Here is a 27,367-nt window from a genome sequence, read left to right as displayed (position 1 = left end):
TTGTGAGAGGGTGTGCTGGTGTGTGAACACAGCTGTTTGTGTGTGAGTGTCAGGCACTGAGGGTGGGTGTGTGGGGCGCAACTTGTGAGGCTGGGCAGGGCCCTGGTCCCAAGTCCAGTGGCGGTGGACTCCTCACTCTCCTTTGCATGGTTCTCTGCAGCTCTCCAGCGCCCCCTCCCCGAATCTAGCTCTGTGGAGAGTGGGAGACACCTGTTGGGGGGCTGGGAGTGGCAGAGCCCACCCGGGCCTCTCCCGGCTCTGTCCCCGCCCGCCCTGCCCCGCTCGTGTCCCGCCCCCGCGGCTGCCGCCAGCAGAGCAGTGTGAGCGCACCGCGACCAGAGGAGCGCACCGCGGCAGGAGCGCACAGCTGGGGACCCCGAGCGGGGAACCGAGCGGAAGCAGGGGCCACCCAAGAGGCGGGCGGAGCAGAGGGAAAGCCGTGGAGACGCCGGGGGCAGCGGGTCGCGCCAGGCTGGTGAGTGCGGCCGCGGGGTGCCGGGAGCCAGAGAGCGAGCTTCGAGACCCCGTCGTCCCCTGCCCTCCCAGTCCCGTCTCTGTCCCAGGCTTTGCCCCCGCTGCCCTCTATTCTCGCGCCTCCTCGGTTCTAGTCCTCTGCGTCTCGGCGTCTGTTTTCCCCTCTGTCTCTCTGACCCCTCTATTTACTGTTTCACCCTATCTCTTTCTAATCTCTCTCTTCTGTCCCCTGCTGCGTTGGTCTTTCCTGTTCTCTCTCAACCCGTCTCACCAATTATCTCTGTCTCCGTCTCTGTCTTTGGACTGCCTGTCACTCAGGTCTTTGATATTTATCTCTTGCTCCTCTCTCTCTTCCCTTCCCTGTCTCTCTATCCAGTATTTCTATCAATCTCATCTCTCCCCATCTCTGTATCTCCATTCTTGTCTCTGCCTGATATCTCTGTCTCTCTCCATCTTGGTCCCTTTCGGTCCGTCTCTCCCCATCTCTGTCTCTCCTTGTCCCTCTGTCCCATCTCCATTTCTGTGTTCATGTCTCCCTGTCATTGTCTCTCTGTCAGATCCTCTCTCGCTCTCCTCCATCTCTCTCTGTTTCTTGGTCCTTGTCACCCTTTTTGATCTGCTCAGTCTCTACCTGTCCTCAGTCAATACCCATTTCTGTCTCTCTGGCTCTGTCTCTCTTGCTTTTTCTACCTTTCTGTCAATCTCTGGGAAAGCGATCTTTCTACCTTTTTCCTTATGGCCACCCTGCACTTCCCTGAATCCATGACCACCTCCCCTTGTGTTGAGGGTTGTGGGGGTAGCAGGGCCCAGCACCCATAATTCCCTCCCCAACAGGCGGCCCTTTCCTCGGGGCCCCGCCTGGTGCCAGCACCCCCAGCAGCGGGGGGACTGCGCCTGGAAGCTGTAATGGAGGCCCTGCAGAGGCAGCAGGCAGCCCGACTGGCCCAGGGGGTGGGGCCATTGGTCCCTCCCCGCCCCCCACCACCAAGGCCTCCCTTGCCTGGCCCCCGGATTCTGCAGGCCCCTGAAGGGGCTTTGGGGGAGGTTGGGGCTGAGGAAGAAGAGGTTGCTGAAGAGGATGAGGATGAGGAGGAAGCTGGAGCAGAGGAGGAGGCAGCCAAGGAGAGCTGTCCAGGGACCGGGGGCCCCAGCTCTCCTTCCAGCCAGCCCCCTGGACCTCATCCCCACGAGTGGACCTACGAGGAACAGTTCAAGCAGGTAGGACCCCCTCACTGTCAGGCCCGCTCCTCTTCTACCTGTCAGGGCAAAAGCAGAGCCAGGTGATTAGTAGCCCACCCACCCCCACTGCCCTCTGCAGGATGGGAAGACAGAGACACAGACCTGGAGAGAGACAGTGGAAAAACAGAAGGAAGGGAGAGACAGGCATCTGGAGACACAGAAAGAAGTAGGCACACACTAAGAGCTGCAGAAGATACCCAGAAACGTAGAGACTGACAGATTAGAGTTTCTTGGAGAAGCTGGAATGGAAAGTGGGAGGGGTGTAGGCGCCTTCAAGAATTCTTTTGAGGGCGGGGGATCTGGGGACTGAGGATTCTAGTGCCAGCACCATCTTACCCTAACTTCTCACACATCAAGTCACAAGGTCATATTCCAGCGACAGTAGGGGTGTCCTGGTTGCCTACTTTTGTCTTTGGAAGCAGAATAGAGGTTGTCACTCCTTTGGCAAGCTGATACCCCCCTCATCTGTTCCCTGTGACATTCCCCCAATCCAAATCCTCTCCCTGCCCTGAGTTCTATGGGTAAGTTTTCAGCCTGTGATGGTCACTACAGGTAGTGTGACTAATGGGCCCCCGTGCTGCTGGGAATGACAAGATCTTACCCGTAGGGCCTCATTTGAGGTTCTTCCTCCCTGCGGAACCCATCTGGATATTATTCTAAGGCACTACTCCAGGCTGTCACTATGAAGGTATACCACAGGGCAGTCACTCTAGGTGTGCTGTTCTGGTGGTGTTACCCAGAGGGTGTTGGTCTTGGGTCTTTTCCAGAAGTGTTCATCTGTGGCTAGTATTCTGTGGCATTAGTGTAAAAAGGAGTGTTACTCAGGCTCTGTTGCTCTGGAGATGTATCTCTAGCAACTGTTTCTCCTGTGTATAATTCTGGGGGTTACTACGTGGAGAGTGTGTGTTACTTGTGAGTATCCATCTAAGATTTAGGGTTCAATTCTTGTAGGAGCATAGCTCTAAAGGTGAATTTCAAGGGTTTGTTACTCATGGGTGTTTTTTACTGAGAGTTCTTATTGGGGGATAGAGTGTTACCTATGGGTGTTACTCAGGAATTGGGTAAATGATTTACTGTAAGGATTGTTCCTCATGGGTGGTATTTGGGAGATGATAATGGAGCTGGGGCTCCAGGTGACTGGGAATATGTGGGATGATCCCATGGGCCCTTCAAGTCCTGATCCACAGATCTGGGTGGTGCAGGACCATGGCCTCTGCGACAACCTCTGTAGAGGGCAGCTCACTGTTCCTGGAAGGAGATCAGACCAGAAGGTGGGCTCAGGGGCCCCAGGTTTCAATCCAGGAGCTTCTGAGCATCCATCCTGCCTGAGGGAAGGGTTAGAGGCATCTCTGCCCCTCATCCCCAGCCCTGGCACATAGAGAGGTGAATAGCAAGAAGCCCTTGCAGGAATGAACAAGAGTGAATGAGTGCTTCAGATATGTCAGTTTCCTCAGTGTGGACCACAGCCCCAGCCTGACTTCCTCCCTGGGGCTCTGTGCATGCCCTGGAGGACAGGCCGAGCCTCCCAGCTTCCTCTCTTTTCCTATTCCCCAGATGGGTAGTTTAAACTGCGCAGGGTACCACTAACCAGTAGAGGGTCTCTGTATGTATTACAAAAAGGTGCCCCTACTATCCCCAGGGGTTGAGAGCCTAACGTCTGGGAGTTCACATTTCAGATCATATGTACCCCTTCAGCTGGGGACCCTTATTCAGGGTACAACCTGAGTTGGGGTCCCAAGGGGAGGGGGGGTCAGCAGAGCTGGAAAATGACCTCAGTCCTTCCTCAGCTGTACGAGCTCGATGCAGACCCCAAGAGGAAGGAATTTCTGGATGACCTGTTTAGCTTCATGCAGAAGAGGGGTGAGTGGGGTGATGTAAGGGAAGGACCCCCACTTAACCAGGTTTGAGGATGGGAGACCTCAGGGTTTAGATCCCAGGTTGGGTCCTCTCTGCAGAGGCCTGAGGTTGGCAGCACCTATCCTTTGGGCCCCCAATAGCATCTTTAACCTCTGACCCTGCCCTCCTCCTCCACCTAGCGATTAATTAGTGGCCAGCCCACTGGCAGGTTAATGAGCGTGGGATCAATTGGGAAAGTGGGAAGAACTGGTTAGGGGCTGGCTTGGGGTGTGGGGTGGTTCCCAGGACTAGGGGGCTGGGAGTGCCTTGGTCCTCTTTTCTGACCCTTCCTCCAGCCTTGTCTCTCCTCAGTTTCTCATTGCTTCAGGCAGGAGACACCCAATGTACTCTACAGCAGGAAGGATGGGCTTAGACTAAAGGAAGGACTTTCCAATGGGTAGCCTGGGACCCTATGAGTTGGGACTGTGGAGGAGGAGGAATTCCTTTCCAGGAATCTCAGAGCTAAAAGAGAATGCAAGAAGGGTCCAGGAGGGGATCAGGGTGAGCAGCAGTCCATCACTTAGGCTTCTCCCCAGATTCATGGGTCGGAAGACTGACTCATTATCTCTCTCTCTACAAAGCTAATTAACTCACTCTGAGCTTGGCCTGATAAACTGCTAATTAACTGGCTGCACTGCTCCCCCCCCTTAGTGCAGCTGCTGGCCAAAGTCCCTAGGGCCCCCACACCAGGCCCAGCACCCCTTTCCCGCCCATTCCTAACCAGAAACCCTGAGTGGGGCCGCAGATCCTTTAGCTCCCCCAGATACACCTAGTCCCAGTGTACCCGACCTGTCCCTTCCTCAGGTCTCCCCTCCACTGGGGTTTGGGGTAGCTTGGTCTGAGCACACCCCAGCACTCCCTCCCTTCAGGCCCCGAGCTCAGCCTCTCTCGGGTCCCTGCTTCCTCTGCAGGGGGAGGAGGTCCCGCTGGGCCGATAATTTCCCCCCATTAATCAGGCCGAAGCTAATTGTTCGGGTCCAAAGGCGGCAGCGGAAGGGGACGGGATCGGTAAGGAATTAACTGGGGCCCATCGCTCAGCGCAGACAGGCCCCTTTGTCAGGACTGGCCGGCGGGGGCGGCGCGGGCTGCGGAGTTGGCGAGCCGAGGCAGGGGCTGCTGTTTCTCCCACCCACCATCCTTGGGTCTCAGGCAGCCACCCCCAGCCGCTGCTTAGGGGAGTCCAGCCCTTCAGCACAGTCAGGAAGTCCTTCCTACGGTCTACCACAGGGGCCGGCAAACTACGTAAGACCAGATTTAGCCGCCTGCGAGATAAGAATGGCTACTGTATTTTTTTTTGTATTTTTAAATAATGTAAAAAAATCCCTAAAAGATGAATAACATTTCCAGATGTGAATTTCAGAATCTGTAAATAAAGTTTTATTGGAACACAGTGGCGCCCTTTAAATATCCTCTATAGTAGCTCCTTTCAGGCTACAAGGACAGAGTGGAGTAGCTCTGAAGAGACCGTTTGGCCCACAAAGCATAAAACATTTGCCATCTGGCCCTTCACAGAGCAAGTTTGCCGACTCCTGGTCTCGCTTCCAATCCCTCCTGCTACAATGGAGGCCCCACCCCTCCTTTTTCCCCTCCTTTTTCGCGGTCCCGCCCTGTACCCGGGCCTCATCCTGGCAGCGCCTCGGCCGGGCAGCCTACTCCTTCGGTCCCCAAGGATGCCCGCAGACAGGGTCTTGGTCTAGGTGTCCTGACGCTTTACCCAACCCCCACCAGGGACTCCAGTGAACCGTGTGCCCATCATGGCGAAGCAGGTACTGGACCTGTACGCGCTGTTTCGCCTGGTGACCGCCAAAGGCGGCCTGGTGGAAGTCATCAACCGCAAGGTGTGGCGGGAGGTCACGCGCGGCCTCAGCCTTCCCACCACCATCACGTCGGCCGCCTTCACTCTACGCACCCAGTGAGGCCAGGCGCGCGGGGGTGAGGGTGGGGGGACGCGGGGAACGAGGACGGGAGGCGGTGCTTCGGGGCGTGGCGAGCCCCCGGGCGGGTATCCGCCTGTGGGGCTTGCTCTGCGGGCCCAGCACTCCATCCGCCCCTAGGTACATGAAGTACCTGTACCCTTACGAGTGCGAGACGCGGGCGCTCAGCTCCCCTGGGGAGCTCCAGGCTGCCATCGACAGCAACCGGCGCGAGGGCCGTCGTCAAACTTACACCGCCGCCGCGCTCTTCGGCTTGGCGGGGCCGCCCCCTCGGGGCACTCCAGCTCCAGCCGCGGGTCACGGCCCCGCCCCGCCCGCTCCCATCCCCGGCCCCCGGCCCTCCCAGGGCTCCGCCTCCGGTCTGCCAGCACACGCCTGCGCACAGCTGAGCCCGAGCCCCATTAAGAAAGGTGTGAGGGGGGAGGGGCTTAGGTGGGGGGGTGTCTCTGACACCTAGGGGGCTGCTGAAATATAGGGAACATTAAAATGTGGGGACTCTGAAATGTGGGAGGCATTGAGGTATGGGGGAAGTGAGGACTGATGGGGCACTGAGACTTGGTGCATTCTCTAAAGTTGAAGGGTCCTGAGGTTTGAGATCAATGAAGCCTTGAGAGCTCTGCAGTATGGGGCTGAATCATTTCAGGTCCTTTATCCAGAGCAGGTCCATTCCACATCTGTCCACCCAGGGTTCCTATTTGCTTGTGGTTTGTGCCTCCTGTGACCTGAATTTTTTAACAACGGAGACCAAGGAAATCCCTCAAAGTATCTTGGACCAACCTAAACATATATTGGACCTTTGGGGCTCTCCAGCTTCAGAGCGTCTAGGATGACTACATGGGAATAGAGCTTGAACTTGGTCCTTGAGCTTGGGTGACCTCCCTTAGTCCCAGGCCTGGGGGGGGTGAACCAAATCAGAGACTGAGTGGGTTGGGCCAGGGGAGCTGAATGACCTGTTCTTCCAGAGGAGACTGGAATTCCAACCCCTCGACTGGCACTGCCTGTGGGTCTGGCCTTGGGACCTGCGCGAGAGAAGTTGGCACCAGAGGAGCCTCCGGAGAAGAGGGCTGTGCTAATGGGGCCCATGGACCCACCTCGACCTGGTGCACCCCCTGGTTTCCTGCCTCGGGACAAGGTTCCCCTAAGGGGTGAGGAGGGGCTTTGTTGCTGATAGCGCTTTGAGCCTGTGTACTGTGGGAGCACAGACTCATCACCTGATAGGCGTTGGAGGTGGGACAGATGGATCCCATAATAGACAACTGTGTCATTACAGGTGTGGGCTAAAGTGGAATGGGGTCTATCTATAGGCTTGGAGGGGGGAAGCTTGTAAGTGCGAAGTCTGATTCCCAAAAATGTGACTCCTCTGCCCCCTCCTGGACAGAAGAGCCGCTGGATGGGCCTCTCAATCTGGCAGGCAGTGGTATCAGCAGTATCAACATGGCCCTAGAGATCAACGGGGTAGTCTACACTGGTATGGGTACTGCAGGCTGTCTATACTGGCATGAGGTCAGGGGTGTTTACATTGGCATGAGGATTTTAGACTTTTTCTACTAGCATGAGGTTCATGGATATCCAAACTTGCATGGGTAACATGGGGTTCAGGGGATTGCTACACTGGCATGGTTTAAAGGGGGTTAAATGGCATGAGGTCCAAGGCATGACCTGTCTGGCATGGGTACCATGGGATGACTGCCTTGTCATGGGCTAAGTATCACTGTAAATATTTGTTGTTTACTTGTTTGAGGGTATCTGTATTGGCATAGGAGCCTCTAACTGACCCAAAGGGCTTGTCCTCTTTGGATTTTTGCAGGGGTATGTGTGTGGTGTTCTAGCAATTAGGACACTGACTTTTGTTTTATTCTTTTTCCATGCCCTACCCCACTGTGCTTCTGCTTGCCCTCTACCATCTCCTCACCCTTTTGCTAGGCATCCTCTTTGCCCGCCGCCAGCCTGTGCCAGCTTCCCAGGGCCCAACCAACCCTGCACCTCCACCTCCTACAGGGCCTCCTTCCGGCGCCTCACCCTGAGAGCTTCAACTTGGAATTAAGAGTCCCAGACCCTTTGCTTGGGGGGGAGGGAGACACCCCTCCACCTTGATCCTTACAGGGTGCCTACTCTAGGACCCAGCCCTGGGAGGTGACCACTCCCTGCTATGCCATGTGGACTTGAAGCCAAAGAGTTCTGTTTTGATGTTACATCTACCTCATTGCAATGGGAGGGCACCTCCTTCCAGGCCACCTCCAGCAGCATCTACCAAAGAGTTCTACCCTCAGTAACCCCCATCATCTCCTCATGTGTCCCTGTGTCAATGCCATCTCTAGGACCCTACCTCTTCGAATAGACCTGCTTCTTCTTTTCAGGAGCCAGATGAAGGGTTGGGTTGGGAATGTTGTGAAAGAGATGTCCCTCAGGTCACACCTGGATAATAAAGCTGCAGTCCCTCCCTCCCTAGTGACTCGTTTCCTTCTTGTTTGGGTCTGGGGCTTGGGGAGGGATTATGTGGTTATACACAGGCTGCTTTGGGGCAGGGCGTTCTCAGAAGGGAAGACAGACTAGCAAAGGTCCATAAGAGTAGGTAGAGTTCGGTCTCATGAATCAGACTTCCTGGGTTCAAATCACGATTCTGTCACTATATTGCTGAGTGGCCCTTGGCAAGACACTTAATCGCTTAAACCATAGACTCCAAAAGATTATGGTATGTCGGGGGACCTCCTACTGATCTATGGGAATGGACCAATCCTGGAATAATGGGTATATTTATATATTCAGCTTCGGGGATTGGGGTGGTAAAACCTCTTTGGTACCCTGTAATTATAAGAAGAAAGGCAAAGGTTATCTTGACAAGCAGAAGCTGGAAGCAAGGGTAGGGCCTAACAGGTGGCTGTTGCCTAGGTAACCAGACAGCGTTTGACATCTTTCATCGGCCCAGCCAGTTACTTCCGACACTGCAGGCCCGTGTCGTGACGTCATTTCCTGTACGGAGGGGCGCCCGCGCGCTCTGATCCGCCGGGTTTCTCTCTTTGGACGGACGTCCCGCCCTCTGACTGCTCTGCGGCTGAGGCGGGGCGGTAGTAGCTATGGCGGCTGTAACCGATGTGCAGCGGCTGCAGGCCCGTGTGGAGGAGCTGGAGCGCTGGGTGTACGGGCCCGGCGGGTCGCGCGGCTCGCGGAAGGTGAGCGATCTGGGGTCCAGTGGTCCCTTTTTGGGGCCGCGCAAGCGGTCTACTGGCCGGGTCCTCGGGTTGGATGCTTCCGCTCTAGTCCCGTCGCCCGCAGCCGGGCCTTTGAAATAACAAAGGTCCCAGACCTCCCGGAGCATTTCGGACCCTTGGAGTTCATGCCCACACAGGATATGGCGGGTTATTATTAGGCCCGCTTGAAATGTGCTCAATATGACTAAGACTCCGCCCCTGCTCCCTCAGACGAGTTGGGGAGACTTGACACACTCGAGCCGCTGACTAATGAGGGTTTCCGTAAGAGCTGAAGTCCACAATGGAGGGGCCGTCATGGAGCCCTGTATAATTAATTGCTAAATGAATTGTTCCGAGAGAGGTCCATAGAATAAGAGGAGGCAGAGCAAGGGTGAACAAGGAAGGCTGGGTGAGGGGACTGAGAGGTGAGGTTTGAGAGGACCAAGATTAGGAGGGGAGGAGATTGGATACTGGGTATTCCAGTGTGGACCCGCACTCCTTCACACCAGTGCCGGCATTTTGACAACTAAGACGTTCAGTTGCCCTCCCGTCCCCTTTTTACTCTGGGAAGACCTTTTGCTGAAGATGAAGTGTCAGGAATACCCTGGAATTAAGTGCATCACAGGTAATGATGTCTGTTTTGCACACTTCTTGTGGAATTAGTTGTCACTGGCAGATGGTTCCCCACTTGAGAATTGACTTCTCAGAACATTCTCTCCCTTTGACATCCGTGACAGTAACCCTCCTGGTTTTCCTCCGGTCTGGCTGCGGTTCCTCAGTCTTGTTTGCCTTCCCGTATATGTGACCCTTGAATATTGGCATTCCTCATGCTCTAACCTAAAACCTGGGTGAGATCATTCACTTTCATAGCCTCTCCATCTACTCAGCCCTTTGACATCGGAATTCCTCACCCTGTACACTTAAAGCGTCGGTAGGTTCAGTCAGAGAGGTAGGAACCAGGGAACACATCGTGTATACTAGTGCCCCATAAACTAAAATAGTCCATGGCCTCTCCAGTCAGACTTGAGACTCCGCAAGGAGTACATGATTACCTCCCCCTTCACATTGACGATTCCCAGAAGGTGGAGTGACATATCCTTTCATACAAGCGAAGGGGGCAACCTAGATTTCTGGGACAGAGGTTTGGGAACTTGAGGGAATGAGGGTTCTTTACCTCTTCCCTGACTTGAGAAAGGTGATGAATCTTGGAATTAACTTCCACTCCCCTTACAGGTGGCTGATGGCCTGGTCAAGGTGCAGGTAGCTTTGGGGAACATTGCCAGCAAGAGGGAAAGGGTGAAGATTCTGTACAAAAAGAGTAAGTGTTTTCATAGGGTGTCTGTCTGCCTGCCCTCCTTCTCATGCCTCTGCTTCCTGGGATCTGGCCCGGATCGTTCAGCCCAGTAGGTCACTTGTGTTGCCCTTTGGGGATAGAGTGTGAAGACATTTCCCTGCTGAAATGGTGAATTAAGGTGTGCTTTCTATTTTTGTGGTTAAACTTCAAGCCCACGACAGTATCCTAAGTTATGGGATAAGAGCTCTGCCTGAAAGATCCCCTCGGTGAAGGAGGGAGAAGGGGTATGGGATTTCCACAGGCAAGGTTCAAAGGCAGGAAATGAATTAGGCACTGAAAGCCCCAGCCTTGGCTCAGCTATGCCTTTTTGATTGTGTCAGAGCTATAAACGTGCTCAGTAACTAGAGATCAGATAAAGCTCTGGCTTGTCTTGATGGCACTGAGGCTGGGGGGCTTCCGCCCTTAGTGAACATAGGTAGTGGGAATACTGAGGGCCTCAGAGTGGTGGAGGCAGTTGTGTTCCGAGCTCTAAAGTTTGAGGTCAGCCAACAGGTAATCAGAGAGGAGAGACAGGAAGGGGGGGGCCTCGTGGAGGCCTGCTGATGGACACTGTGGGTGTCAGCTCCTCAACCCAAGGCTCTCCCCAAGGTAGACCACTCCCCCAATACCCTTCATTAAACTGATCCCCACTCCCCAACTCTATTTCATTTTCTGTCTTTCCTAGTTGAAGACTTGATCAAATACCTGGATCCTGAGTACATTGACCGCATCGCCATACCTGATGCCTCTAAGCTGCAGTTCATCTTAGCAGGTAGAGCTGGACAGTGAGTGCACGTGCATCTAAGGACGTGGATTGTGAGGGAACCTGGGCACAGAGATGGCCTCCCTGCCTGTCCTCTCGTGAATACAGCCATGGAAACTGCTCTTTGGAATTCTGGCCTGGCTCTGGGCTGAAGCCCGAGCTCGGCCTGTGGTCCTTGAAGAGGCATTGGCTGTGGTATATTGCTGAGCCAGCCATGGTGGGGGCTACTCCAGCGTTCTCTCAGTGGTCTGCCTCTAGAATTTTCCTTTAGAACCTTCCTCACTTCTGCTCACTAGACAGAGGAGCTTCCAGGAAAGGATGGGGGCCAGAGAGCATTACATTTGGGAGAGGAGAATATGGGCATCAGTTTCAACATCTTTCATGTGAGAAAGCTCTGGGATTTCAGAATTCTAGGCAGGAACTGTTGTCTTAGCAATGTCTGCTAATCAGTTAGGCGACTACTCCATGAGGTAGGGTTTGCCAAGCACCTGTGTTTGTTCATTCGTTCAAAGGATGTTTAATGATGTCCTGCGGTGACCAGACGACCCTAGGTGGGAGGCATACGATGGTGAAGCGGGACATCCTTGAGCCATTGCTGTGGCCCAGGCATTAAGTTCGGAGATCTCCTGCACTGACTCTTGAGTCCGGCCTTTTCCTCCTTCCCTGTGGCTACTGCCTCTGTGTTTGTCCCCTTGTACATGAACAGTTGCAGTCTCTTAAGTGCTCTTCTTGATCCTAGTCTTTCCCTTCTTGCATGTGGTCCAGTGTCATCTTCCCAAAACACATTTCCCATATGCCCCTTTGTCTACTTTGGAACCTCAGTATCTTTCTTTCCTTGCTAGGAATAAAGTCCTATATCCTTAGCCTGCCATTCCAAGCCTTGTACAGTCTGCTGGATCTACCCTCCCATCCAGCTCTGGTTCCTGTGCTTTCCTTGCTCCAGTTCAGCAAATTGAATTCTTTTTGCTCTACTAATTGACAAGCATTCTTGCCTCCAATGTTTGACATAACAATCCTCCCCTTTTTAAAAAAAATATTTTATTTGGGGAAGGGGAACAGTACTTTATTGGGGAACAGTGGTGTGTTTTTCCCAGGACTCTCATCAGCTCCATCCAAGTCAAGTTGTTGTCCTTTCAGTCTTAGTTGTGGAGGGCGCAGCTCAGCTTCAGATCCAGTTGCCATTGTTAGTTGCAGGGGGCGCAGCCCACCATCCCTTGTGGGCATCGAACCAGCAACCTTGTCGTTAAGAGCACGTGCTCCAACCGACTGAACCATCAGGCCACCGTGGAGCTCAGCGACAGCTCATTAACTTCATTCCAGTTGCGGAGGGCGCAGCTCGCTGGCCCATGTGGAAATCGAACGGGCAGCCCTGTTGCCCAGAGCTGGCACTCTAACCAACTGAGCCACCCGTCTGCCCAATAGTCCTCCCTTCTTGAATGCCCTTGCCACTCTGCAACCATTGAAATCCCCTGTGCAGGGCCATGCTCTCCTCACTGGACTCGTTACTGTCCCAGCTCTCCAGGAGTTGTAATTGTCTGTGCCTCTCAGAACGACTGAGCAGAATCTGTCCAGCAGTCTGCCACATGTCTCCTGTTTCAGACCTTCCCAGGAGCCCTTGGGTGTGGGGACCCAAATCTGAAGTACTTTGTCTCCTGTGGCCTAGGAGGGGCTCACTGAATTTGTTGATAAGAGGCTAAAAGAAGAGGCCTTCAAGTTAAAACTTGGAGAAAGGTGGGATTTGGAGAAAGCGGGGAATTGGAGAAACTTAGAGGCTCCTTGGGCTCAAGATGGGTCGGACCAGAGGCATCCAGGACAGGTGGGAGCAGAATGGGAGCATTGCACCAAGAGAAGGGGGCAGTGAGCAGAGTAGCTGCCCCAAGCTCCAGGACCCAGCCATGTCCCCTGCTGTGTCCTCAGCCCCTTGCATCGGAGTAGCAGTGCTCAGGTTCACCTCACTGTGACTATTTGTGTGTTTATGCCTCAGAGGAGCAGTTTATCCTCTCCCAGGTTGCACTCCTGGAGCAGGTGGAAGCTTTGGTGCCCATGCTGGATAGCGCTCACATCAAAGGTACTTCTCCACCACTCTGCTTGGGGAGGTGGGTAGATGTGCAGGACTTCCCTGTACCTCAGGTTCCCTGGGTTCAGGCCAGGTCTGCTCCTTGTCTTTACCTTTACCTTAGGGTATCTGCCTCCTGCATTGGGATTAAAACTGCCAGGGCAGAGAGCTGTTTCAGAACCCCAGGCAATTTGGACCTAAGGACACTAGTATAAGCCTAGCAGCCCCCAACTCTGGGAATTCCTTCTGCCTTTTACCCCACCCCTCAGCATCTGTCCTTCAGGGTGCTGCAGAGCCCAGATTTTACTGTAATAGTCCTTGCCAGGTATGTGAATGTGTGTGAATTCTTCCTGCCGCACTGCTGAGAGCAGTGCCTGGGCCTGGGTTTTGACAAGCAGACAGTGACTTTAATTGAATCCAGATATCCATCTTGTCTGTCTCTGGAGGTATTTTTCCCAGCTCCCCCTCCCTACCCCTGATCAGCTACCTGCTGAGCATCTGACAGCCTTAAGCTGTGGGCCCAGCATGGTGGCTTTGGGTGTTGGATTCCAGGTGGCCAGCTTAGGGACCTGGTATTCACCCTCAGCCCACCTGCAAGCTCTGTATTTTCTGGGCCACGCAGACCTTGTCTCTTGGGCTGACAGCAAAGGGACAGATCCCATGATAGGCAAAGCTCTCTTTACCTGGCTCCGCTTACAGCACTGGGGTGGGGGTATAAGGCAACTCTGGGGACCCCAAGGTTTTTGTCTTCTCCTAGAGGCCTGTGTCTTCCCCTCCTTTTTGGGTCATAGAGTAAGACTAGGGTGGGCAGGGAGCCCCACCATCACTTCCAGCTGTAGCGGTCGATGAAGCCTGGCATTTGTTTAGCTTCTCCACTCAATACTCTAATCCTGCCGAAGACCTAATAGACTATTGAGCAGTCCCGGGGGAAGGCACAAGCATCACTGGGCAGTGTGCGATGTGTTTTACAGCCGTTCCTGAGCATGCAGCCCGCCTGCAGCGCTTGGCCCAGATCCACATCCAGCAGCAGGTATGGGAGGGGAGAGGACTTGAAGGGAAAGTAGAGGTGGTGAGGTTCCTAGTCCTCACCCCTGCTGCCTGGGAAAACAGCCTCAGGCTCCCCTGGTGTCAGCTCCCAGAGAAACTTAGGGCTTTATCCTCTATTTTCCATCTGCCACAGAGAGGGGAAGGGACTGGCCAGGTCTCCTGCCTCCCAGAGTAGAGCTATTCTGAGACACCAGAAGGTTGATATTGGGAGGTACCCAAGAATTCCTGGGGATGGTGTGTCCTTGACAATGGGTGGAGGAGCTGTTTTTTCATTATTCCCAGGCTCCAGTGTAAAGTTGAAAAGGGGATCAGAAATAGGGGACGGGAGAAGGAGATATATACTAGCAGAAATGTTTCCTTAAATGTGTGGTCCATTCCCTCTTCATCAGCCTTAGGACTGCTCTGCTAGTCCTTAGGACTGCTCATTTTAGAGCCTCAAGGTACCCCTTTAGACACTTGTTCCTTTTGGCTCTGGGGTTAAACATCACCTTTTCTAGGCTCTATGGGGAGTGGGGTCCCTGATGAAGCAGGGAGGTTAGTGGGAAGTGGGGGCTTTATCCACTCCTTTATCCACAGGACCAGTCTGTGGAGATCACCGAGGAGTCCAAGGCTGTCCTGGAAGAATACAACAAGACTGTATCCTTTCTGCTCAGCCAGGCCCCTGAGGAGAGCTGTCCATAGCCCTGTCCTTTTCTTCCATCTCTAGCTCTGTCTCTCTCATCCTGTCCCAGCCTGTCTATTCCCCTGCTCACCCACCCTTTTGGTAGATGCAAAATCTCTGCACTACCTCACTCAGACTCCTGTTCTCACCTTGACCTGTGACAAGACAATGCTTCTCTCCAAGCAGTTCGTGCAATGGGATGAGCTACTTTGCCAGCTAGAAGCCGCCAAGCAAGTGAAGCCAGCAGAGGAGTGATGGCTGCTCCCCATCCCAGGCCAGCCCTACTCCAGAGCCCTGTGCTAACCTGCCCTTGTAACAGGGCAGAGGCAGTTCTGTATTTATTGGATTCACAGCCTATCTGCATTCAGGTGTGGCCCTGAGGTTAGAGGTCTGGCTACCTGAGACTTCCTCACTGCACCCTCTCCCCTCATCAGTGTCTTATTCCAGTGACAATAAACTATAGAGATCACTGGAGGAGTGTGCCGACTTCTTGTCTATGATGGGGAGGATGGTGGGGTTGGGGGTTGTGGAGGGCAGAGTTGTCAACCTTCCTATGGTTGAACCAGGAGCTATACTTAATCCTGGTCTGGCTTTCTGGTAGGTGTAGGTCTCTCAGAATGAATGCTCTCATTTAATTGATGTGAGTGGAACATTCATTTATGTATCCATTTATCCCACATTTACCAAGTACCCCTCTAAATGTCAGATTCCATGCCAGGTGGGGAAGACACAGGTAGGGTCTACCTGATCCCTGCCTTGCACAGGCTAGCTGCCAGAGTCAAAGAGAAGATCAGTCCCAGCAGCTGGTCCCAGAGTCCTTTGGGACACAGAAGAAAAAGGGATGAATGAGGCAGCCCTCTAGGTGATATCCAGGGTCTTTGAGAGCCGAAGGAGCAGCACGTGCAAAGGCAGAGAGGAGCCTTGAAGCTTCTCTCATGGTAGTCTTCTAGGTGCTATTAGCCCAGAAGGGGAGCCCTGAACAGGTTCTGATGCAGGGGTTTGGGGGGAAAGGGGAGTGGGGAGCCGGTAGGTCAGGAGAGGGAGGGACTATGATAAAAAGCAGAAAAAGTGTTTGCTGCCCTCTCGTGGTCTCAGGGAGTGCTGTGGCTCCAGGCACCTTTTCAAAGGCCTGCTCTTTACTCCAGCTGCGCGGTTTCACTGGCATCTCAAATTCAGCGTGTCCGAACTAAGTCTGGAAACTGGGAGACATCCTAGACCCTTCCTCCTCTGTCCAAATAGTCGCCAGCCCCTCACCACAACAACCTCCTAATATCTCCCAACTTAATTTACTCTTCTCCATTCCCACTGCCATCTGTCTAGTCCATGCTTTCAACAAATCATTTAACAAATATTTGAGCGCCTGTTATATGCCTGGCACCGGACGAATCTTCGTGGACACACCTCCTGGACCAGGGCCCTGTGCCAACCTAGTAACAGCGCGGAGGCAGCTCTGTATTTATTGGATTTATACAGCGGCCTGGAGTCACCAGAGGTTGCGGCCCGATTTCCCCATCCCACCCCCTCCTGCGCTGCAGCCACAGTGGGCTGCGCACACGAACTTGTTGGGCCCCTGATGGAAACCCCCCGTGGCTCGCCAGTGCCCAGAGAATGAGGTCGACGCTCAGAACTCGGTGACCAAGGCTCTCACCCACGCAGCAGCTGCCCCTCGAAACGGAACCTCTTGCTCCCGTACAAAGGGAAACCTGCAGTTTCGGTGCGTTCAGCTGGTAACGCCAGCCCGCCCAGCCATCCTCTAAGGCCAAGTCCCCCGCAGTCTTCGGACGCGGGACTGCTCTGATGGCTGCTCCTCTCCTCCGCAGGACTCTTTTCGCCCCAATAGGGGTGCCCCCTCCCCAGGGCGGTACAGCGGCTGGTGCGAGTGCGTTCTAGGTCCCGGTGGCGGCCGAGCTCACTCCCGGTGACACAGTTTCCCCGCGGAGGCCGGCGGGCCCCGCCTCCACCCGGCGTGCGCGGCTCCGCGGCCTCGGCGCGCTCCCGGCCCGCGCGCCATCTTGGCTCCGGGTCGGAGTGGAGGCGGTGGCCGCGGCCGCGGTGAGAGCCGGAACCCTGCGGGGTGGAGGGGCGCCTGCGGGGCGGGGGACAGTAGGGATCGGCTCCTCGGCCGCTGCGGCCGGCCGGACACGGGGCGGCCGGTAGCGATGGAGTCGGCCGAGGCCCGGGGCCAGGCGCACGTACCGGCCCAAGCAGCTGTCGGCGTCTAGCCTCACGTCCCGAGCTTCTGAGTGACCAGGGTTGGGGGAATGACGCCGGGAATCTCCGGTGAGGGATGCTCGGCCCTGGCCTAGGGATTCCGGAGCGGGCGAGGACGTCAGTTCTGGCTTTGGCAGCATTTGTTTGGGTGGGGGCTCTTAGCTCTGGGAGTTTGGGGTGGCGGGCTTGGCCCTGTCCTCGGAAGCACGAGGTGAGAAGGCGATGTCCCTGTCCTCGGAGAGCCCGGGGTGAGGGGGACTCAGTCTTGTTCTCAGGGAGTCTGGGGTGAGGGCCCAGACCCTGTCCCAAAGAGCCCAAGCTGAGGGAGGCTTGGTTCCCACCCTAGGGAACTCTGAGGGGGCTTGGCCCTATTCCAGAGGGCCCCATGTTTGGGGAATTTGGTTCTGTCCGCGGGACTCCAGGGTGGAGGGAGGGTTATGGCCCTGTCCAGGGGAATGGGAGTCGATGGGGTCTATTCCCTTCCTAGGGTGAAGCAGGCATGGCCCCTGTCCTGAGAAGCTGAGAGAATGGGGATCTTGACTTGTTCCTGGGAAGTCTGGGATGAGGATCCGGCCGTGTCCTGGGTAGCCAGGGTGGGGGTGGCCTGGGGCACATTGCCTAGCATTCATTCATCTGACACTTCCCTGCAGTGGCACTGAGATACAGCAGCAAGCAGAATGGAGCACTACCGGAAAGCTGGCTCTGTGGAACTCCCGGCACCTTCTCCGATGCCCCAGCTACCTCCTGATACCCTGGAGATGCGGGTCCGAGATGGCAGCAAAATCCGCAACTTGCTGGGGCTGGCGCTGGGTCGGTTGGAGGGAGGCAGCGCGAGGCATGTGGTGTTCTCGGGTTCTGGCCGGGCTGCAGGGAAGGCTGTCAGCTGTGCTGAGATTGTCAAGCGGCGGGTACCAGGCCTGCACCAGCTTACCAAGCTGCGCTTCCTGCAGACTGAGGACAGCTGGGTACCAACCTCACCCGACAAAGGCCTAGATCCCCTCACAGTCCGCCGACATGTGCCTGCGGTGTGGGTACTGCTCAGCCGGGACCCCCTGGACCCCAATGAGTGTGGCTACCAGCCCCCAGGGGCACCCCCTGGTCTGGGCCCCATACCTAGCTCCAGCTGTGGCCCCCGACCCCGAAGAAGGGCTCGAGACACCCGGTCCTGAAGACCCGCGGAGCAAGCTGCTCTCCAGGCCTGAATGTCTAGGATGACTGTGCCTTCTCTGAGAAGCCTCTGTAATGGCTCAACATGTCCAACAAGACTTGAATCCACAGAAGTGGGCCTCCCGTTTCTGCTTTCTCTTCCCTCTGGCATGTGGAAGGGGCTGCTATGAAGAGTGACAGGTGTGGGGTCTGCCGCGTTCTGGGTTGCTTAAGAAGGGCTTACTCTGCCTTCCATCTACAGTGCCTCCGACCTGCCTTCTGACAGAGGTCCAGGGAGTGGGTTAGGAAATAAAGAAGATTCTGCCTGTTGGATGAGCCTCCCTCTGTTCGATCTCCTTGTGTGGAGGTGGGATTAAGGGAGTGGCAGTCTGCCCTGGTCCCCCAGGAACTCACAGTCTGGAGACAGGAAGGGTAGGCTCAGGCTAATGCTGGGAGGATCTAGAGTCATTAAGAAACCTCAAGCAGTAACCTGACTGATTCTAGACCTCTGGGTGGCTGGCTGCCACGTGCTTTGGGTTGGTTTAGGGACTCTGCCAGGTCAACATTTTTCTCTGTCTGCAGCATGTTACAGTGGCTAAGATCATAGTCTTGGGCACCAGACTGCCTGGATTTGAATCCTGGTTGTGCTTCTAGCTTATTGGCAAGGTACTGTTTTGTAACCTTGGGCAAATTACTGCTCTGTGCCTTAGTGTTTTCATCCATAAAATGATACAGTGCTTACCTCAGAGGGTTGTTATGAGGATTGAATGTAGAAATATACACATATAACTCTTAGATACCACCTGGGCATACAGTGCTATATAAATGTTAATTACCTAATTATTAATGACGCAGCTTACAAACATGCTTTTTCTTATCTTGAAAACACCTCACTCCCACATCTTCCCTCCAGGTCTCCTTGCCTTTTTACCCCTTGCTGATCCTTTGCCGTCGAACCTTGGCCTTAGGCTCTTAGATTCACCATGGTCAGGTCGGGCATGAGGAGAGGTGAAGATTGCAGTGGTAGCAAGGGTCCTGTAGGGAGGGACCAGAGCAGGATTGTGGGTGGTGGTGGACTCAGTGAAGAGTTGAGTCAATTGGGTCTCCCACTGGATTTTCCTGATTTTTAAATTTGTTTTATTTTTCTATTGCATATTAGTTTCAAACTAATTATTGACATATTAGTTTCAGGTGTACAGCATAGTGATTAGACATGTACATAACTGACGAAGTGATGCCTCCGATAAGTCTTCCCACGGGATGTTGAGGTCTTCACCAATGTGTCCAGTAGACTGGGTGTCCAGTCACCAGAACAGCACAAAGTTAGGGCTCTTACGAGCTCGTGTTGTAGCAGGGTGGGCTCAGCCATTTGAGTGTTCCACTGATCGGCTTGAGTCTGGAAAGGAGGGGTAGAGAAGTTGGGGAAGATGGAGTTGGGGAACTGGTGGCCTCACTAAGGGCTTATATCAGGGATGAAGGGACTACAGGGCCAGCAGGCTGTGGCCAAAACTTCGACTACTACATCATCCCTTGCTTTCCAAAGTAGGGTACCCAGAGTGATGTGGAAGACCCTGAGGGAGGGGCAGATGATGGAGAACCAGGGGATATTAGGAGACAGGAAACCCTCCCAGCAGCTGCCCAGCCAGGCCTCTCAAATACAGAGGGTCATGGAGCACCCAATGCACCCCTAGAGGCTGTGGGGGAGACTCAGGTGTGTTGCTACCAGCCGCTGCCTGACTTCTTCCATTCTCTTTGTGGCTAATTCAGTTTTTGCTCCCTCCCAGTCTCTGCATATTGCCTTTTTGCTGAGCATCTCCACTGGTGTGTCTCCTACCAGCAACAGCTCTCCAAGTGTCATTAGTCCCCAGAGCTTTGGGGCCAGGCTACTTGCAGACAATTGATCTTTGTCTCAGCATCCCATCCTGATTAGCCTCCTGTGTCCAGGGTGGATTGAGCACGTGGAATACGCATGATGACCTGCGCTGAAGGAATGATTCAGTATAAGGTGTCGTCACAAGCTCTGGGAGTCCAAGGAGAAGCTCCCAATTGCGCAGCCTGTCAAGGCACCACCTAGGATCTCCAGGATGATGGCAGGAGTAGTATGGAGGGAAACTGCGTTGGGGTCAGAATCCTTTGGGAAGAACAGGGTCTGCAACTCAGAGAATCAGGAAATAGGCCACAGGCTGAGGGAGGAATGGCTAGTGATTCTGGGGCTTTTTCCCTCGGCCTCTACAGGTCCCAACTGGGGCCTATAGGAGGAAATGAGTGAGGGAGCCAGAGAGACGGAGGAGACCTTTAGAGGTCAGAAAGTCTGACCGAGCTTAGGAAGGAGCATAAGAATTGTTTATAATTGCTGATTCTGTTCCTTTACTTTCTACTTTATCCTTAACCACTGCAGTATGGCTTTTGCCTCCATAATTTTTTAGAAAAGGTTATGCCTTGGCACAAAAGGTAAGGAAGTAGAAACAGCTCTTTCAAGAAGTTGGATTATGAATGGGCGGTGAGGTGATAAATAGCTGGAGAGAAATGTAGACTACAGAGAGAGTTTTAATTAATTTTAATGAGTTGGCAGAGATGAGCATATTTATATGCTGATAGTGGAAGCCAATAGGGGAAGAGATTAAAGATACAGAAGATTGTGGATAACTCATAGAATGAGATTCCTGAGGGGGTAAGAAAATGGGACCAGAAGCATGGAGATGCAGACCTCCCAAAGGGAAGAGGAGAGATGATTCCGTCTAACGGAAGGAGTTGAGGATGGGTATGCATGCAGATGGGTGTGGAGGTGATGGTGGGACATGAGGGAGGAGTTCAAAAGGCTTATATCTTCTCTTGAAGCAGGAGTCCAGCTGTGCTGGTGAAAGTGGAGCGAGGAGGCTGGTGGGAAGGGAGTGTGAGAGAGTTCTTGCAATTGGGAGAGAGAACAACGGGGGTAGTGGCCAAGACATGGAAACAACCAAAATGTCCTTCGATAGATGAATGGATAAAGAAGTTGTGGTATATATACACAATGGAATACTATTCGGCGGTAAGAAAAGATGATACAGGAACGTTTGTGACAACATAGATGGGTCTTGAGAGTATAATGCTAAGCGAAATATGTCAGAAAAAGTAGGTAGACAACCATATGATTTCACTGATATATTGTATGTAAACCAAAAACAACAAAAGAACAAGACAAACAAATGAGAAACAAAAACTCATAGACACAACAGTGTAGTGGTTACCAAAGGGTAAGGGGGGTGGGGGTGGTAGATGAAGGAAAAGGGGATCAAATACATGGTGATGGAAGGAGAACAGACTCTGGGTGGTGAACACACAATGGGATTTATAGAGGATGTAATACAGAATTGTACACCTGAAATTTATGTAACTTTACTAACAATTGTCACCCCAATAAACTTTAAAAACAAAGAGGTAGGAAAGGACCTACCTTCAAAAAGATTTTCAGCAATTGTAGCCTGATTATAAATTTGAAAATAACTTTTTACCTCCAAATTGGTCTGTAGTGAATGTTTCCAGTACTTTAGCACATTGAATGGATGATAATATTTTATTTTTTAATAAATTTTGATTTCTTTGTGAAAAAAAACACACACAAAGTGGGTAGAGGAGAATGACCAGGCAGGGCTAAAAGCCCAGTTGAGGCTGGTGACCATGAACATATAGTGTCATTAGCCAGGGTTTGTGAGCTCCAGCAGCAGCTACAGGACAGGTGAGGACTTAGAGAAAGCACTGTTGCCTTCTTCGAGACCGAGGTGAGGTCAAGACAGGCAGGAATGATGGAAGAATAGTGAGGAGACTGGCAAGAGAGTGCATGTAGTGAAGGACCAAAGAATCCAAATTGGGTTGGGAAAGAAGTGAAGATAGAAAGGGGCAAGAGTTGATGGCCTGGCGGTCCCTGTGAAAATGTCGGGTGGGGTGGGATGAGATGCAGTGGTTGAGAGAAGTAGGAGAGGGCATCGTAGCTGTATCAGTTTCTAGGGCTGCTATAGCAAAGCACCATAAACTGGGTGGCTTAGAACAACAGATATGTACAGTTTTGGAGACTGGAAGTCCAAAATCAACGTGTCAGCAGGGCCATCCTGCCCCGAAATCTGTAGGGGATCCCTTCCTTGATTCATCTTAGCTTCTGGTTTGCCAGCAGCCTTCGGCCTTCTTGGCTTTCAGATGCATCATTCTAGTCATCCATCTCCACATCATCTTCCCTTTGTGTCTGATTCTGTGTCCAAATGTTTTTTTTTTTATCAGGACACCAGTTCTACTGGATTAGAGCCCACCCTAATTACCTCATTTTAATTTGATAATCTCTGTAAAGATCCTATTTACAAATAAAGTCACATTTTGAGGTACTAGGGGTTAGGACTTGAACATATCTTTTTTGGAGGGACACAATTCAACCCATAACAGTGAATAAAGAATGAGATGGTAGAGTCAGTGGCTTTGAGAGTTTTAGGAGCTGACAGGACTTGGTTGTGGGCATGAGAGTTAGATAGCTGGGTGGCCTGGAGGAAAAGTCACTGAAGATGAGGTTGAGGAATTAAGAGGCTAGGGAGGGGGCGTTATCCAGGGGGCGATGGAGTCATCCAGGTTGGAATGTGCTGAGCATTCATACTCTGCCTTAGAGGTGGCATATATAGTAAGTTAGTTAGCCTTGAAATGAGGAATTAACACAATATGACCCGAAGGGTTATATAATCCCTATATCCAAGCAGGCACCAAGTCCTGCCAGTTTTGCTTCCTAGGTCTTCATTCTCACAACCTCTGTTGGTTTGGTCCCTCATTATCTTGCAGCAGTCTCCTTACTGGTCTCCTGTGCTCTCCTCCTAACTAAGCCACTGGCTGTTCCCATTGTTTAGAATGCGCTTCTGCTAAATACCAGCATGGCTATCTCCCTCCCTTCTTCAAGTATTTGCTCAACTGTCACCTCAGTGAGGCCTACTTTGACGATTCCATTTAAAATTGCAGTCAAGCACTTCTCATCTTTCTTACCAAGTCTTTTTTCCTTTTTTTTTTTTACTTTTAAATACAATTTACTTTTTAAATGTTTTTGTTTATTGTCTGTCTCCTGATGAGAATGTAAGCTCCAAGTGGGCAGGAATTTTTGTTTTGTTCACTGATGTAACCTAAGGATCTTGAACATAGAAGGTGTTTGATGAATAGAAGTAGTATTTAATGAGTAAATGAATGAATATTGAGCCTCCAAGTGGCCACACTCAGATCTATCATTCTGCTCCCTTAGTCACCCCATGCCCAGATTAGAGGACAAGATCCAAATTCATTCACTGGATGGCCTTAAAGGACCCTCTTGCTTGGTCAGTGCCATGGCTCAGCCCATCTTTGGCCTGGTCCTCTTGGACCCTGGGCTCTTGCTACACTAATAATGCCTTACTTTTCCCACGTGCCATGAGATTTTCGGCCTGAGTCTTTGCTCTTGCTGTTCTGTCTGCTTGGAACTCATCAAGAGTGTTCAAAGGACACCAGTGGTGGGCTTTGAGCACTCCCTCATCAAAGCTACCTCCCCACTCCCCTCTATTTGTCTGGACAAGCCTGGAGCTCAGGGATCAGGCCTGATTCTGTAGGGCATCCCAGCTCCCACTTCTGTCCTTGCACTGGGAAGGTAATGTCTGGCTGTGCTTCTGAGTCTGGCCATGCGGTGGCAGCATTCACAAAGGGATAGCCCATCCTTTCCCTCTGCTGAGTGCAGAGTTCCCCAGGTGCCTGGAAACAGAGGATAGTCTAGGCTTGAACTTTGACCTTCAATGGGCTCAGTGATCTCTCAGTTATTCAACAAACAGTTAACGATCACCCACAATGTAATAAATATAGTCAGGGGACTTGGAACCTCCAGCCTCATGTGGGCTATAACCACATATATAAATAATTTCACTATTGGTGTAGTGAATTCAGAGATTAGGGAAGTTATTAGACTTCAGGAGTTCAGATTCCCTCGCTCAGTCTTTAGGGACAGGCAAAACTTCAAAGAAGAGGAGGTGATGCCTGTGTAGAATCTCAAAGAGCTCGAAGAAAAGTGAAAAGGATATTCTGGGTAAAGGGCAGACGTGAGCTAAGACATAAAGGTGAGAAGAACAGAGAGATGATCACTGGAGCTTGAAGTTCAAGGCGGAGAGTGTGTGGAATGAGGCTCAGAGGTGAGTGGGGGACAGACTAGGAGGGCCGAGTGCCTGGCCAAGGAACTCGGACCTTTTCTTTAAGGTGATGGAGACTCACTGAAGGCTTTAATAAGGGAATGATGTGGACTATCAGAACGGTGTTTTAGAGAGAGCTCTGACTGCTGCAGTGTGGGAAATGGATTTGGAAGCACAGGGCAGGAAGAGCTGTGAGGAGGCTGCCATAGGGATCTACGAGGAGATGACGAAGCCAAAACTACGGCTGGAGCAGGCCCTGGAGAGGCCCCTCCACGCCCACAAGAGCTTTCAAGGCCTGGCACTTTGAAAGGGTTCTTGGCCCTAGTGCCCTCTCCATCATTTGAGCCACCTCAGTCCTTCTGTTCCTGAGGCAACTTTTGGCTCTGTCCTAGCGCTTCTGATTATTCTGGCTAGAACCAGGTAGGCTGTGTCAGTTTCCATGTGGAGGCCGCAGTGTCTGTGGGTCTGTCAGCCTTGGGCTCAGCTATAGCCCAGCCTCTCAATGTGATCCTTTCATGTACTCCCTTCTTTGACAGAAACACCCAGATAGGAGTGTGACTGATGAGTCTCCTCCACCAGGGAGCCAGAATGAACATTGGTCACTCCATGCCACGCACCCCACCAGAGTTCATGTGTGAGGGCGTGTGTGTGTGTGTGTGTGTGTGTGTTTGCGTGTGTGTACCATTGGCAGAACTGATGCCAAGGGAAGGGCATCCCCGGCAGGCAGAGGGGCATCACCTGAGGAAAGGTCTGGAGATAAGTAGGAAAGTACAAGCGAGTGTTTGGGGAGCAGGCGAGGAATATTGTTAACAGGGTTTGGCAGGGACAGGTCAGAGCCTGTGAGGTGGGGCCTAGAGCCTTGACCATGTATGGCAAGCAGAAGGCAACACAGCCAGGTTTTGAGCACTGGTGAGGGTGTTGGGAGTCACCTTCACTCACAGTCTCATGAATATGCACAAACCTGTTGAATTATGCAGAAAGAAAGGATGTAAATATATATGCAAATGTAGCGCTGCCCTCCCTGTTGCTATAGAAACCAAAGGATAGCAACAGGGGCCCAAACCCTGGGGCGACTAGGCTGGAGAGACTGGAAACCAGGAGACACTGGTCCGTTGCCCACTTTTGCCATTCCTACTGTTTTAACCTCTGTCCTTGCCTCACTCGGTCTTTTTGTCTCCCTTTGCCTTTCTCTCTCTTCATCTCTCTGCCTCTCTTGATTTTTCTGTCTTTGTTTCCCACTCTCTCTCTGTCTTCTCCATCTCTATTTCTCCTGTTTTGTTCCTGCCTCTCAGTCTCTGAGTTTCTCTGTCTGTGTCTGTACGTCGTTGACTCCATGCGACTGTTGCTCTGTGACTCTGAGACACTGTTTCTCTCTGACTTCATGTGTCTCCCTATCTCTATCTCTGTGTCTTTAATTCCATGGCTTTCTCTCTTCTGCCTCTCCCTGTCTCTATGTCTCTGACTCACATCTTTCTTTCTCTGTATCTCTGTTTTTGCATCTGACTTTGTCTCTGATTGTGTCTATTTCTTGGTCTCTCTCCCAGGTTCTCTTGCCTCTCTTTCGCTCTGTCTCTTGGAACCTCTTATCCCAGTGCTTATTTCTATGTGACGGGAAGGGCAGGAAGCTGTACATCTGTCCTGCTTGATGAGATGCCCCACCCCTGGCCCAGCTGCCCACATGTTCATGGATTCCTATGCACTCTCACCACATGAAATCCCGTTTCACGTCTGGTCCCTGTCACAGTGTTGGCACAGGACCCCTGTGACAGGCCCAGGCTGGCTGCCAGGACACCAGGGAGGCAGTCTCAGCCTTTGTCTTCTGTGTGACCCTGCCTAGTGTTTCTCCCTCTCTGGATCTGTAGTCCCAGTTCTCTCTCCTTGAAGCTGGTGAGCACCTTGAGGCAATGATGTTTTGGGAATAGGGAACTCAGAGGCAAGTCTTAGTGGTTCACCCATCTGGCCCTCTGCCCAAGAGCTGATGTAAGGGGTCTGGCTGGGGCCCAGGTCTGGGGGTATCTTGGACTAGTTGAGACTAATCCTGACCTCCAGAGAAGACTCCTCACTGAGCCAGAGTCAAGCAGTAGCCTTTTCAATAGTCTATCCATGCTTCTGGCCTGCTGCAACCTAAGCCATCCAGTTCCCTGTTTGGGGTCCTTTGTTCGCCTCTCCTTCACCTGCTTTATAGTTACAGAGCACGTAATCTACATCATGCTTGGTCTTCACAGATCCACAGTGATATAGAAGTTACATCTGAACTTTTTGTGTCCTCTGCCTCCCCCACAAGAAAGGACTCTTCGGTCCAGGTGAATAACATAGGATTCTTCAACCCCATTGTTTCCTATCCCTGGCAGCCTCAGTTTCGGGGTGCAAATCATATGTGGCTGGCTGCCAAAGTCATGGATCAAGGTTAAGGGAGACCCAGATAGAGATAGCACCAGAGAGAGCCAGAGACAAGACAAGCTGGATCTATGGAGGCAGTCCATAAGGGTTTGGGACGGGGCATGGGAAGCTCCGAGCAGGAGTAAGGGTGGGCCAGAGTATTCTGAGGGCAGGGAAACCACTCTATATAGAGGTGGAGGGCTTCCCCTTTGGTCCTCAGCTCTGGGCATGTTGCCTTACCTCCAGACAGGGCCTAGACATGGGGGATCTGGCTTGGACCCAGGTGTGGGGGCGGTCAGAGCAGTCAGGGCAAGTCCCCCTTCCTCCAAGAGGCTGCCAGACCAAGCCCCCAGTTTTCTTGCCTGGCCAGAAAGGACTCAGATACAATCACTCTTCCCACCAACTGTGATTCACCCACATTCAGGCCCAGGCGTGATCTTGCTGCCAGGAATTCCATGTTTGAATTAGAAGCCTCCCCAGACATCCCACCCCACCTCACCTGGGCCAGTTGTGCCAACTGGGATTGGAGCAGGGTCAAACAGGGCTGTCTGGGGACTTCAGGCAGAGACAGATCAATGAGAGAAAAAGGATCAAGAGAAAGGTGGAAAGACAGACAAAGACTGAGACACAGAGGATGACGTAGATAGAGAGATGGGGAAAAAGTTTGTGACAGACAGAGGGAGAGACATAGAGACATCAATGGGGAGAAAGCTGAAGCCTGCGGATGAAGGGGCTTCTAAAGCTAAACACTTGACTGGATTATTTCATTTAATTGAATCTTGACAATAGTCCTAGGAAATAGGCATTATTATGATCCTGTTTCACTCCTGAGGCAATTGAGGCACAGAGACATTAAGTCACTTACCTGAGGCCACAAAGCCAGTAAGCAGT

The 27,367-nt window shown here is 52.5% G+C and overlaps 3 protein-coding genes across 8 annotated transcripts; all 3 read left to right on the top strand.

The window, feature by feature from the left end:
• Positions 1-1,365: 1,365 nt before the first annotated feature.
• ARID3C (AT-rich interaction domain 3C) lies at positions 1,366-7,567 on the top strand (the record flags this gene model as incomplete). Of its 3 annotated transcripts, XM_081066674.1 has the most annotated exons (7): positions 1,366-1,692; positions 3,501-3,573; positions 5,338-5,521; positions 5,664-5,953; positions 6,506-6,688; positions 6,922-7,011; positions 7,467-7,567. In XM_081066674.1, the coding sequence occupies 7 exons, from the start codon at positions 1,381-1,383 to the stop codon at positions 7,565-7,567; spliced, it is 1,233 nt and encodes a 410-aa protein (XP_080922800.1). The 3 variants fall into 3 exon arrangements, with proteins under 3 accessions (XP_080922800.1, XP_080922799.1, XP_080922798.1); XM_081066673.1 differs by lacking the exon at positions 6,506-6,688 and having other exon boundaries at positions 1,381-1,692; XM_081066672.1 differs by lacking the exon at positions 6,922-7,011 and having other exon boundaries at positions 1,381-1,692.
• Positions 7,568-8,511: 944 nt separating this feature from the next.
• On the top strand, positions 8,512-15,060 carry DCTN3 (dynactin subunit 3). Its single transcript, XM_081066883.1, has 7 exons — positions 8,512-8,713; positions 9,965-10,049; positions 10,750-10,836; positions 12,812-12,895; positions 13,855-13,913; positions 14,507-14,566; positions 14,757-15,060. The coding sequence occupies exons 1-7, from the start codon at positions 8,618-8,620 to the stop codon at positions 14,844-14,846; spliced, it is 561 nt and encodes a 186-aa protein (XP_080923009.1). The 5' UTR covers positions 8,512-8,617; the 3' UTR covers positions 14,847-15,060.
• A 1,308-nt stretch (positions 15,061-16,368) lies between these two features.
• RPP25L (ribonuclease P/MRP subunit p25 like) lies at positions 16,369-18,279 on the top strand. Of its 4 annotated transcripts, none has more exons than XM_081066879.1 (2): positions 16,369-16,643; positions 17,453-18,279. In XM_081066879.1, exon 2 carries the CDS (start codon positions 17,480-17,482, stop codon positions 17,969-17,971), a length of 492 nt encoding a protein of 163 aa, XP_080923005.1. In that variant the 5' UTR covers positions 16,369-16,643; positions 17,453-17,479; the 3' UTR covers positions 17,972-18,279. The 4 variants fall into 4 exon arrangements, with proteins under 4 accessions (XP_080923005.1, XP_080923006.1, XP_080923007.1 ...); XM_081066880.1 differs by having other exon boundaries at positions 16,581-16,871; XM_081066881.1 differs by lacking the exon at positions 16,369-16,643 and adding an exon at positions 16,710-16,919.
• Positions 18,280-27,367: the final 9,088 nt, after the last annotated feature.

This window comes from Rhinolophus hipposideros (genome assembly GCF_964194185.1).
Source record: "Rhinolophus hipposideros genome assembly, chromosome: 11".
Classification (NCBI taxonomy): Eukaryota; Metazoa; Chordata; class Mammalia; order Chiroptera; family Rhinolophidae; genus Rhinolophus; species Rhinolophus hipposideros.
The sequence above is the reverse complement of the archived record's forward strand: the minus strand, read 5'-3'. Positions and strand labels throughout refer to the sequence as shown.